At 36.0% G+C, this 12,127-nt stretch overlaps 1 protein-coding gene and 1 long non-coding RNA gene across 5 annotated transcripts; one reads left to right on the plus strand and one right to left on the minus strand.

Annotated features, from left to right (window-relative positions):
* LOC110271238 lies at nt 227-1,495 on the plus strand. Its single transcript, XR_002361732.1, has 2 exons — nt 227-1,027; nt 1,150-1,495. It is a non-coding gene; the product is annotated as an uncharacterized LOC110271238 (long non-coding RNA).
* Nucleotides 1,370-11,928, minus strand: LOC107634972 (K(+) efflux antiporter 2, chloroplastic). 4 transcript variants are annotated; one of them, XM_021121734.1, is made up of 22 exons: nt 11,658-11,926; nt 9,462-10,593; nt 8,944-9,380; nt 8,414-8,585; nt 8,248-8,338; nt 7,759-7,895; nt 7,603-7,662; nt 7,383-7,499; nt 6,875-6,943; nt 6,694-6,759; nt 6,120-6,209; nt 5,515-5,619; nt 5,202-5,330; nt 4,752-4,961; nt 3,821-3,970; nt 3,249-3,302; nt 3,110-3,168; nt 2,838-2,904; nt 2,578-2,754; nt 2,441-2,497; nt 1,939-2,013; nt 1,370-1,837 (listed from the first exon to the last, which is right to left on the minus strand). In XM_021121734.1, the coding sequence occupies exons 2-22, from the start codon at nt 10,497-10,499 to the stop codon at nt 1,715-1,717; spliced, it is 3,483 nt and encodes a 1,160-aa protein (XP_020977393.1). In that variant the 5' UTR covers nt 10,500-10,593; nt 11,658-11,926; the 3' UTR covers nt 1,370-1,714. The 4 variants fall into 4 exon arrangements, 3 of the variants coding, with proteins under 3 accessions (XP_020977393.1, XP_016193798.1, XP_020977394.1); XM_016338312.2 differs by having other exon boundaries at nt 8,944-10,593; XR_002361731.1 differs by lacking the exon at nt 2,838-2,904 and having other exon boundaries at nt 1,399-1,837; nt 8,944-10,593; nt 11,658-11,927.

The raw sequence follows: 12,127 nt of genomic DNA on the forward strand, positions 1-12,127 counted from the left end.
TTGAACAGTCTCCAATCCGAGGCATTACACCCATATTTTACACACCCACACAACACACTCACACACACTACCATAGGTACTATGGGTTCTTAAATAACAACCAACCTCAACTGGGATTTGAACCCAGTGCACCTCCTAACAAGGCAAACATAATTGCCACTCAACCAAGCCTTGCGGTGCAATTGAATGTTTGTTTGAATTTGGTGGAGGCATCTGATTTAAGAAAATATTTGACCAATTTTTTTTTCAAGAATTTTAAAGTTATGATATCATTAATATCTTAGTTGTTATTGAGATCGTGTACAGTTGTGAGAAATGAGTGTTGTTAGGTAGAGGCCTCTAATTTAAAGAAAAATTCTGCAAATATTCTTGGTTATTACTTATTATTGATATTGTTTAATTTGAGAAAAATGAGAATATTGTTTGGTGGCGCATCTAATTTAAGAAAAAGTCTGCCAAAATTTTGTTAAAAAGTTTTAAAGTTTGATTTTTGATTATTGTTTATGTTAACTTTCATGTAAGAATGTCAGTAGTAGTGGTCAAGGCAGGGGTAGGGTGACAATGACCCCTGGTACTTCTGTGGTTGCCTCCTTACCACTGTTTACCTCAGCTCCTCCCAGACCTACCATATCATCACCATCCTTTATTTCGGTCATTTTTAATGATCCCAACTCGCACTATGTGAGCCCTCATCCCCATATGCCTACATCGGTATGGGCTCCACCTCCTCCACTTTCGCTACAGACAAGTACACCACCACCGCCTCCACCTGTAGACTCATCATAGGCATCTGCAGCAGAGCAAAGGCAACAGACTACTGCCAGAGCTCAATGGAGATAACAGTGATGACTTTTATGCGTATTCTAATTATTATATCAATTCCTTGTTATCCAATATTTTATGCCCTTAATGCAGTGACTCGGGCAATAACGGAGGACATTAAATTGATGTATGATATGACACAACATGGCCAAGTTATGAAAAGATTTCTAAAGAGGTTAGACAAAGGTGATTCGTAAAGTTAAAGGTAAAATTAAACTTATCAACATTTTAATTCCATTATTATCTTGAATGTAATTCTATTAATAAAACACAAATATCCTATAAAATAAATTGAAATTCATTGTCTTACTCTTACAATCTATGCAGGATAATGAGATGAGATTTCCAAGTTGAGAAGGTGATGACCAGAGAATTAGTTTACCTCGAGGTCCCTAGTTTGAGGTGAAATGATAAATGCACTATGCAGTTAAAGAAGGAACTTTCTAAAATTCCTTAGAATGGTATCAAACAATCAAAAGCTTACGCCCATGATGCAACTGAACAACTTTAATTTGACGTCTAGGGCATAGAAATTAAAATACGGTTCTGGATCACAAATTATTGCGTTGCATTATTGTCTAGAAAAATGGCATACACTTCATAAAGAATGGCATCTTACAGATGTTAGGCAAGCAGCGCAAATGAAATGAAACTTGACGACGATGCCACTTACAACAATAAATAGAGGTTCGTGAACCAAAATTTTTGGTAAAAGAAAAAAGATGGCAATAAGATAAAACTATTGCATCTTTTTTCTATCCGCGGCTATATTTCTATACATAATGTTGGAACATATGATCGATTTGCTATACACCTTTTTCTAACAATTATTTCTTTTTCCTAAGTGTTTGCTTTTGCATTCTAATTTCTCTCTATGGGGTTAGAGTTAACCTCATACGGCCAATGTCCCTTCAGACACTTGAGCATCATCAAGTGAATCCGGTGATTGAGATTTGGGTTTGCTCATAATTCTATTGAATCCATAACCAAGAGAACTTCCACTTGCTTCGCACAGCTGAATAAAACACAACATTGAAAAAAATCGTACATCAACTATACAAGAGCAATACAAGAAGCTAGAGATTTTTTTTTCAAGTATTTACAAGGGAAGTGTACCTCCGTGAGCTCGGCCAGATGGCGGGATCTGAATTCATTTATGGTTGCTGCAATCTCCGATGTGGGAAGCTTGGCCTGAAAGGAGAAATGGTTAGAACACTAAAGTTCATACGTCTCCATGCAATAGCGTGCCATTGGGATGTAATCTAAACTAGTAAGAAATACACCAGTGTTGCTTTTGAATGATTAAGAGTCTAAGACTGCCTAAACTGAACAAAACTCAGTTTTCATTTATATTTATTTGCATTTTACAATTTTGAGAACAGCTAGTATTGGCAATCAGATAGAGCCAATCTTTACTGTGCAATACAGCAGAACAGATACTCATTTTTATGGGAAATGTTTACTGTTACTCAGTTATTTATACAGAGGGAAAACCTTCTGTCGTAATCAAACATACTACTAAATACTAATAACACTATATTGTAGCAAGCACAAAAAAAAGATTTTTTTAGGTGATATATATGCTCTAAAAATAGGATGGCAATGTAGATAGATTTACCTGAGCCAAGACAGCAGCTGCTAGTTGAAGACTAGGTTCTAAGGTCTCTGGAACAACCTGCAAGTGGCAAAAAGTTCTAATAGCCTGCTTTCTTTTGCTAAAAATGCAATAAATTACACTAGGCCTAGGAATATTACAGCAGTAGCTCCAGCCTTCTCTAAATTCAATCCATGATCAACATCATGAGCACGAACAAAAGTCTTCACATTTGGGAAGTACTTGCTCAGAGCCCAAACGGTTCTATAATTTGCACCAGGTGTATCTAGAGTTATTGCTGCAGCACATGCTCTTTCAGCCCCAACTTTATGGAGGACCTAGTCATGCATTAGAAATAAAGTCAGTAAAGAACACATTAATGGCTATTATGCGAGCTCAGCTACAGAATCGTGTGCCCTACCTCTCGACTACCAGCATCACCAAAGTATACTGGCAGATCCAGGGCACGTCCAACTGCCACTCTATCACTGTGTATATTAACAAAAATTGCATAACAAGTGAATTTCATATGACGTTTCCTATCCAAGGGATTCTGAATTCAGAAATATCAAATATGGTGCTTGTGACTTTGTTTTATATTTTAAGTTTAAAAAGTAAATAGTAGCTTCCAAATTATTCATTCACATAAAAGAATAAAAGAGAAGGATGATATTTTCCGTTATACATTGTTACCTTCTCACATCTAGTGCAACAAAAGGAATAAGTCTCTCAGAAAGAAGTTGGGCAATGATCTGAAAATAACAAAGATGTATAGTTTTTCACATTATCTATTATTTCAACCAATATATAAAAAAAAGAAGCCAAAATTTACCTGACCAACTCGCCCAAACCCACAAATGATGATATGATCTTGCAGATCATCTGTCTGTAAAAGAGGACACTCAAAGATAAGTTGAATAACAGCTTCCACTCTAGATTAAAGAAACAAACGGTAAACTCTTATGGTTTAACTGGATCCACCATCTATTAGTAGTGAAAGAAATGCTCCTACAAAATCTCCTTACTAGGAACCTTGTATAAAATGATATACAATCTACTAAGCAATGTGCGCAAGGATGTTAAAGAACATACAGCCCAAAATATTTCAAATATAAAACAGGTTCCAATATAAAAATGGATAAAGCACATAAAAGTTCCTTTTCAAAATAATAGCCATTAGACATATTTAGCATCAATACGAAGTTTTGGGTTTGAGAGGACTTATATGACTTTAACTGACTTCATAAAAGATTTACTATGCTAGTTAGCTTTATAATTTTAAACTAGTCTCCTCTCTGCTTGTTCTGACAAGAAATGTGCAATTAAGAAAGTTGATCACTTCACCAATAAGAAAGTACCATCATAGATACTGCTAAATGCCTATTCAAATGTAAGAGATTCTACCTCACTTTCCACAGGTAATAAACTTCGAACATCGTGCTGCTCAAAACGGGAAGCAATCAGCTGGCCTCCTGCAGCCAACCAAGGTGTAATGGCCATTGACAGGCCCACGACAAGAAAGAGCAAAGAAGACATCTCAGAAGACATTATGCCCTGCAGAAGTCCCGATTAACAGGGGGAAAAGCCTTAGCAGCTAATATATCTTTTTGAATTTTTCAACTCCAAATGAGGATCAATCAAATTTAAAAATGTATACACAAACACGGGTGTGTATGCTCACACATACACACACATACACTAGTGATTCTCTGATTTCAGCAATCATTAAAGTCCTTTCCATACTTGTATTCTAAGCAGGTAACAGAAATGCAAAAACCTCAGATAGAATCCTATGACTCTGATCCTTCCAGAAATACTTCTAGGCAATAATAGGAAATCATTAAAGTATGAGGCACGCACCTAAAACTTCCTCTTAAAACAAATAGCATTAATCTATAAATTCAGCAATCATTAAAGTCCTTTCCATACTTGTATTCTAAGCAGGTAACAGAAATGCAAAAACCTCAGATAGAATCCTATGACTCTGATCCTTCCAGAAATACTTCTAGGCAATAATAGGAAATCATTAAAGTATGAGGCACGCACCTAAAACTTCCTCTTAAAACAAATAGCATTAATCTATAAATTCCAGGAAACAAGAAAATGCAAGAACAGATTATTAAATCGCAGAATTCTTAAGGCATATCATGTAAAATAATGATAATAAAAAAGTGAGAAAATTATGGTATACTAGCCTGGCTAGCACCTATTATCATCCATTCATTATGAAAACTCCTGCCAAGTGACTTATTTTACATGAATAAGAAGGCCTGGAGTAAAACATGATTTATAAAACACAATCCTTGGTAGAAGAAACATGTTTGAGGACAAAAACCTGATTAACAGCTTCACCAAAAGCCACAAATGCAAATTCTCCACCAGGAGCAAGAAGAAGACCAGTTCTTATGGCAGAAATGATAGAAATCCCAAAGATTTTACCAATGACAGAAACCAAGATAGTCTTGCCACATATTAACAGTCCCAGTGTGCTGGTGATAACTGGGAAGTTTGAAACAAGAAGTTTTGGATCAATTGACATTCCAACCTGAAAAGTAGCAAAAAGTCATGCAATTAATTGCCCAGACTCATGTCATCGTCATCATTAATACATAGGCAATATTGATGCTGGCTTTATCATTTTTTATCAAGATTTCTTAAGCTATTCCGTAACTTCCAAAGATTCTCTTAATAATATAGTTCATACCTATATAGTAGAAGAAAATTAGATGTATCTTGAGAACAAATAGAACCAATAAATTTGTGAAGTTCAATATTCAGCACCTACCGTCATAAAGAATAACCCCAAAAGAAGGCCACGGTATGGAGCAATATCAGATTCAACCTGTAACGAAAATTCAGTTTCTGCCAGCAGTAAACCAGCCAAAAATGCTCCCAATGCCATTGAAAGCCCTGCCTGTTTTGAGTAAAGCAGAGAGAGAGAGAGATGTAAAACATGATATTGAAGAATAACAGATTAATCACAATGGACATAAACCCAAGGATTTCACCAACAAGAACACTACCCAAAAAAAAAAACACTAACTGAAAGTAAAATCCAAATGTTAGGATAAAGGGAAAGCAATAGGTTAACAACATACCCTGGCTGTAAGAAGACTGGTCCCAAGAATAACAAGGAGTGTGTTGGCAGAGAATATTTCTGCATTTTGATTTTCTGCAACTTGCTTATATATTGGTCGAAGGAGCTGCAAAGTGGAATTAAGAATTTTCAGTATAGGGCATAATCACATGTGAAAATTAAGTACACCATAAGATGCCTTCCAAATGAACCCCAAGAACAATAAGACTAGCCATCCATTTATTCCCACTGGACCCAGAAAATATGTATAGAGAAACTTCCACCTATCTTATGTTCAATAAAAAGGCCAATACCACATCTGGTAATATAAGCATTAAATTTCATATATGTATCTCAACTCATTGGTAACTTCTGTCCATCATGAAAACCTATGGAATTAATGCATTTTCAACAAACTTAGATGAATTGAAATTCTTTCAAATGAAAGATTAAAAAGATAAAACAAAATAGATTTAGTTTATCATCGGGAAAAGAGAATATAATATTTCCTTCAAGTATAAAAAGGCAAGCATCACCTATCCAGATTAGAATTGCACACGAAATGTATCATAAATCATGTCGATGAGAGATAGTACACCCGAGTTCAACATACTACATACCACTTACCAATCGTCCACCTGCAATTATGGCAGTAATGGCAACTGCTGCCTTAACAGCAGCCAATCCAAGAGCTTCAGCAATGGCTTGAAAACCAACCTGGAGATATATTATGGTATTTACCGTGAGGAAAACAAAGAATGATAGGAGGGTGTGCATATGGAAAAAATTGTTATATAAACGACAAGCAAGGTTACATCAACAATTCCCACTATAAACATATAAGAATTTAGTCTAATTCGAAAAGAAGACTATGCCCTGACCATTTCGAAGCATATTTTAAAATAATTTTCTTTCCTAAAAGAATATATCAATTTACTGTAGGTCCTAAAACTAATTATTAGTTCCACATTAAGTTCCAGGGAAGTGGAGGAGGAATAACAAACAAAAAATCTTCGTCATGATGCAATGTGGTTATACTACCAACCACACCTTGAACATTTCAAAGTCATAAACAGTCTCACATGCTTCTCACTTTGAAAGGAATCTATGCAAGTTAATCATGTGCTATTATGACCACAATATGGTCTTCCAATCACAAATAGATACTTCAAGACTAATAATGCTTGAAAAAAAATCTTACCCCTCCTTTGGAAGAATTGGGTGAAATAAGAGGAATGAGTATCAGCAAGACCACGACTGCCAAATCCTGAATAGAAGAAATATATCATAAAGAATTACATTTCTCATACTATAGCAAATAAATAGATAATAATTTCCTGCAGTCTCTAGATATATAGCCAAGTTACAAGCTATAAAGTAACCTGAAAAAGTAAAACAGAGAATGTAGCTCGTCCATGCCGTGATGTGCTCTCACCTCTCTCCTGCAACACCTGTTAAAAAAGTTTACCATATGACAGCATCACTAAGACCAGAAATTACAGAAAAGAAAATAGATAGAACATAGTAGTTGCAGCATATATTTAACTCAGATGAGCAGCTTTCAACAAGGAACATGTGATACTTACAACTACATCAAGCTTTATTAGGTAGTAATAAATATTAATTGGTATTAGTACACTTAATCAGCAACTGGGAGCCACAAGAAGAAAATTGCAATTACTTGGCCAAAGTAACATTTTAAAATTAAGTATACCTCCCAAGAAAAGGGAGAAGATAAAATAAATAGATACTTGATTATAGCAAAAATTGGCTAGTTTCTGTGAAATTATACCAAAAGTTCAGATATTCAAACCTTCAAAAGTTTTGGTTTTTTTTTGGAGTTAAAAAAGAGAAAGAAAAAAAAAAGCATATAGTAGTGAGGTTATTTACCTGCAGAACAACAGCAGTTGATGATAATGCGAGGCCATTCCCAATGACGATAGCTGCAGGACCAGCCTGGCCACAAATACGAGCCACCAATCCAACAACTACAGCAGTTGCCAAAACCTGTATTCACTCATACACGCAAGCATTTATCAGCTAATAAATTACTCAAGTATCAAAAATAGCTTGAAGTAAGCAACAAGGAAATATGGAAAATCCCAATCACCTGAGCTGAGCCTAATCCAAAGACATATTTCTTCATTGAACTAAGTCTTTCAACAGAGAGCTAACACAGCAAAGCAGTTCAGAGCTTCAGTTCAAATCTTCTGAGTATGGTTGATGGTCAAAGTTAACAAGAATAAGAATTTATAGGAAATCCCACCTCCAGGCCAATGTTGAATAAAAGGAAAACAACACCAAATTCAGCAATTGCCTTTGTCCCATGAACATGTCGAATTATAGAGAGGCCATAAGGCCCAATTAAGATTCCAGCAGCCAAGTAGCCAAGAACAGGGCTGCCTAAACATTATTGCAGAATAGGACATATCATAAGCACCACAATATTTGAAATATCAAACAACCTACTTTATAATCCAAAACACAGCCAGAGAACCACTTTCTATTGAAATGAAAAATCCTGCTTTTAACCACTACAGTTTCATCAATTGCCATAACTAAACTAGCAATGTCATCAAGAAAAAGAACCCTGACGAAGAAAAATAGAGATTCATGCATCAAAGTTTCATTCATGCAAAATATGAGTACTGTGCCTAATCACAGTCTAACTAAATATCACATAAAAAAGAGCAACTTTTCTATACTTTGTCTGATGGTGCAATTCAACAATAATAGAACATCACAACTTAGTTACCTCCGGGAAGTTTTTGAAATATTGGTACAAATATAACACTTGCAAGTAATAACCATAGCACATCAAAGAGGGAGGCTTCTTCTTCATTCACCTGACAAAATATCATATCGAGTTATGAAACTTATAAAATTGAACATCAATGAATGGAAAAGGTTGGAAAACAAACCTCTTGCTGAGGTAACGATGCAATAATTTTCTTTATTTTCTTAGGGAGTTTCTTAAGTTGCTTAACCAGTGGCTTTGCACTACTGGAAGCTTCTTCAACACTGGTCACAATAACTTCAGGCTGTTGAAGCAGCTGAGCAGTCCTTTCTCCTCTATTGGCATAGAAGGCAACCCTGCAGTACAAAATCCACCACTTGTTTATTATGGTTAGTCTTCATACTAAATCTTGCATTTAAAATAACATAGCAGGAAGGCGCAATATATTTTCCAATAAAAATACAGTACAACTCAAGCAAACCTGCCACATACCAGGGCATATATCCCTTTCCAAACACCAAAGTAAGCTTTAAAATCAGTTTCAAACATAGATAATCTTAACACGTTGCACAGAGAGCTCTAAAATTTCATCCTAATTTTTGGCATGTATACTGTAATAAGCTAAACACATGATGCATGCAGTCTTCCCTATTAGAAATTTTAGAAGAAAAGCAATGGCAACAAAGGAATAAAATGAATCAAGATCATACGCACCCTGCTCCCATAAACAACAACCCAAGAACCAGCTTGGGAAACTGCTGCTTTGCAGATAACACAAGGCTCTGGAAAACTGATGCTGGTGTGAACTCGGTTCCATCTTCTTCAGTAAAAGAGAAGAATGATGCAGAAAAGAATCGAGAAGATTTCTTTTGTAATGCCTTGGGAGCAAGAGATGAACTATCTCTAGTCAAATCTTTCTGCATTTCTTGTTTTTTAGTTTGAACTGCATTCTCGTTATCACTCAAATAGTCAGACTGTGTTATGTCTTCCAGAAGTTGGCTGGTTTTATCAGATATTGTTTCAGAAGATAACGTGCCAAGCAAAGATTCATCATCAATAGGCAAGCCTTCGTCTCTTTCAACACTGACATCACCAGAGAAACCTTGGACTACTTTCTCCTCTTCAGGAACAGCCACAACATCTTGATTTACCTGTATAGTTTCAATGGTATCAGTATTAGAAGTAGAAACAGACTTATCTGCTCGCTGTAAGGCAATCTCTGCATCATTTACACGTTGTGTGGCCTCAAGTTCAAAGGCAACAGCTTGCTCCGCTAAAAGCATTATGTTTGTGACATCCTCCTCGGCTTTCACTGCATCCAGCTGTGCCTTTTCAGCAATTTCATGCAATTTGCTAACTTCTGTCTGCAACTCCTCCTTTCTATTTTGCAACCGTTTAAGCTCCACCTCGGAGTTGGCTAAATTTGTTTGGCACTCCTTGATATCTTCTTGAGCAACCAAAAGTGCCTTCTCCTTTTCTATTATGTCGTTTTCATCATTGCTCTCATTAGAACCTTGTGCCGAATCACGCTCTTCTTTTGCAGCCTCCAATGATTCTATGGCTACCTGAAGCCTAGCCTCGGCCAATGAAAGAGCCATGGTTGCATTCTGAACTGCTTCCTTTGCGATTTGTTCCTCATTGGAAATTTCTTGAATGATGTCAAGGGTAGAATTAACACTGTTCCAAGCAGTTGCCGCTTCATCATGCAAGAAAATCGCAGTCTCGGATATCTTTTTCACCTTTTCCTCAAACATGGTACTATTTACACGTGCAACTTCTAGCTCTTTCAAGGCCTTCTGTAATATTTCCTTCAGCTCATCCACGCTTTGTTCCTCTACTCCTATTTCACTCTCCCTTTCTTCCAAAGGGGCATCCAGTTCAGCACTGGAAACACCCAGCCCAGCATCCTCCCCTGATCCTTCCACATAATCAACATTCCTCCCATTCCCATCAACATATGCCACAGAATCACTACCCTGGCATTTTGACCAAACTACTCTAGAACCAGTAAAAAGATTCTTACAATACAAGCTACTACTCATATTCAAAACATTAAGTTCACGAACAGGCACCACTCTTAATTTACTCCAACAATCAGAAACATCACTAGTTTTGTTCATCCCACTGAAACGCAATCTCAAAACACTCCTTGTGTTTCCAATAAATGCACATCCCCTGAACTCAAAATGACCTACTGACCTGTGCCTGTAACACGGTCCTACAACCCCATGAAACATTCTTGACTGTGGTATGCTACAAGCCACATCCATGTTCAAATTTCTTGACCTTTCACAACAAAGCAATCACATACAACAACACTATTCACTAACTTTTAAATACACCAATCAGCAATTAACCAAAAACCTGAAGGGAGAAAAAAATATAACAAAATTATTAGAAAAACTGAATACTACTTGATTTTGGCGTTCAATTAAAAAAGAAACAACTCACTCAGATTGCTAGCAGCAAAAAAATATAAAATACATTTCACGTAGAAATCTGATGCAAAATAAAAAAATAAAATAAAAAGAAACGCTGAACACGAGTATACACAATTCACATTTAACTAAAACCAAATAACTGAGTAACTCGCTTGATATGCAAAACACAGCAAAATTGGGTCAAAGCTATGCACCACGACACAGTTCAACGCAGCATCCATACGCTAATCAGAAAATTCGCAAAAGAATCTGAGGAGTACAAAATACGAATACACAATTAAAAGATGAATAGAAACGAGGATTACAACAGGCCTTTCACATTCAACTTGTAACAACTAACAGTAATGGAAGTATGGAACCAAATCCACTATTCACTATAACACTCTCCGAGACAAGCTATAGTGTCATTTACAAATACTAATCACCCATTCAACAAAATCCCGATGCCTAGCCTAAGGGGAAAAAATGCCAAAAAAAAAAAATAGAGAATACAACAAGATCCTCCAATTCAACAAAAAACAAAATAATTCACTCTGTTTCCAACTCATCGAAAACTGTAACCAATTCCACATTCAAAATCGAACAACAGTTCAGGAACAATTACGTTAATACATCAGCGTTTTTATTAATTCACCCAAAAAAAATCGAATCGAACAAGATTTTTGCACTCAACTGAAAAACAAACAGCTCACACGGTTCACCAACACATCTAAAACTTGAAACAAATCCACATTCATAAAGTCAACACTCTGAGATACAACTAAGTTCGACGCATTTCACACACATCGCACACGCAAATCAACAATTCACAAAAATAATAATTAAAAAAATCGCAATAAAGAACAAGGAAGCGAAAAGAAAAAACGATGAATAGAAAACAGTTACGTGGAATCGAATAGGAAGATTCAAAGCGAAAAGAGAAAATATAAACTAAAGAATTAAGAGAGAGAATGTAGAGAGAGAGAGAGAGAGAGAGAGAGAACGCACGAGAGTAGAAGAGAGAGAGGGTTTGTTGGAACGCTGGTTGATCGATGGGGAGAAGAAGAAAAGGTGAAGAAGAATCAAATGATGCATGTGATTAACGAAACGGCGAAGTCTTCGAAGCTATCTAGCTTTTTCTCACTCCCTCCCTCATACTCGCAGCCCCTTCTTCTTCGCTTTTGTGTTATTAAGTGTCTCTCTTTCATTTTCTCTCTTTCTCTTTCTCGTTTTTGTTTGAAGATACAACCCTCCGCCCCGAATAGAGGGAAATAAACATGAATAATTAAAGACAACTGGTTTTTAGCTATTTTTTATTTTTATTTTATTTTACTCACCAACTACTTCTAAACTCTAAAGTTTGTAATTAATGTTGTTTTTTTTTGACATGAATTAATGTTGTTTTTTTTTTATGCGTATGCTCCAACCCAGCAGATAAAAAATTAATTCATTGCGGTACTAAATTTTATTTAAGAATT

Source organism: Arachis ipaensis, chromosome B04 (genome assembly GCF_000816755.2).
Source record: "Arachis ipaensis cultivar K30076 chromosome B04, Araip1.1, whole genome shotgun sequence".
NCBI classification, from domain to species: domain Eukaryota; kingdom Viridiplantae; phylum Streptophyta; class Magnoliopsida; order Fabales; family Fabaceae; genus Arachis; species Arachis ipaensis.

Bases quoted from the DNA above. Each gene is read 5' to 3' on its own strand.
- LOC107634972 (XM_016338312.2), bottom strand. From the start codon at position 10,499: ATGGATGTGGCTTGTAGCATACCACAGTCAAGAATGTTTCATGGGGTT. The intron at 6,760-6,874 runs GTTACTTTATAG...TCTTCTATTCAG, and splicing joins TCTCTGTTTTACTTTTTCAG to GATTTGGCAGTCGTGGTCTT. The intron at 2,755-2,837 runs GTAGGGCACACG...ATGCATGACTAG, and splicing joins GTGATGCTGGTAGTCGAGAG to GTCCTCCATAAAGTTGGGGC.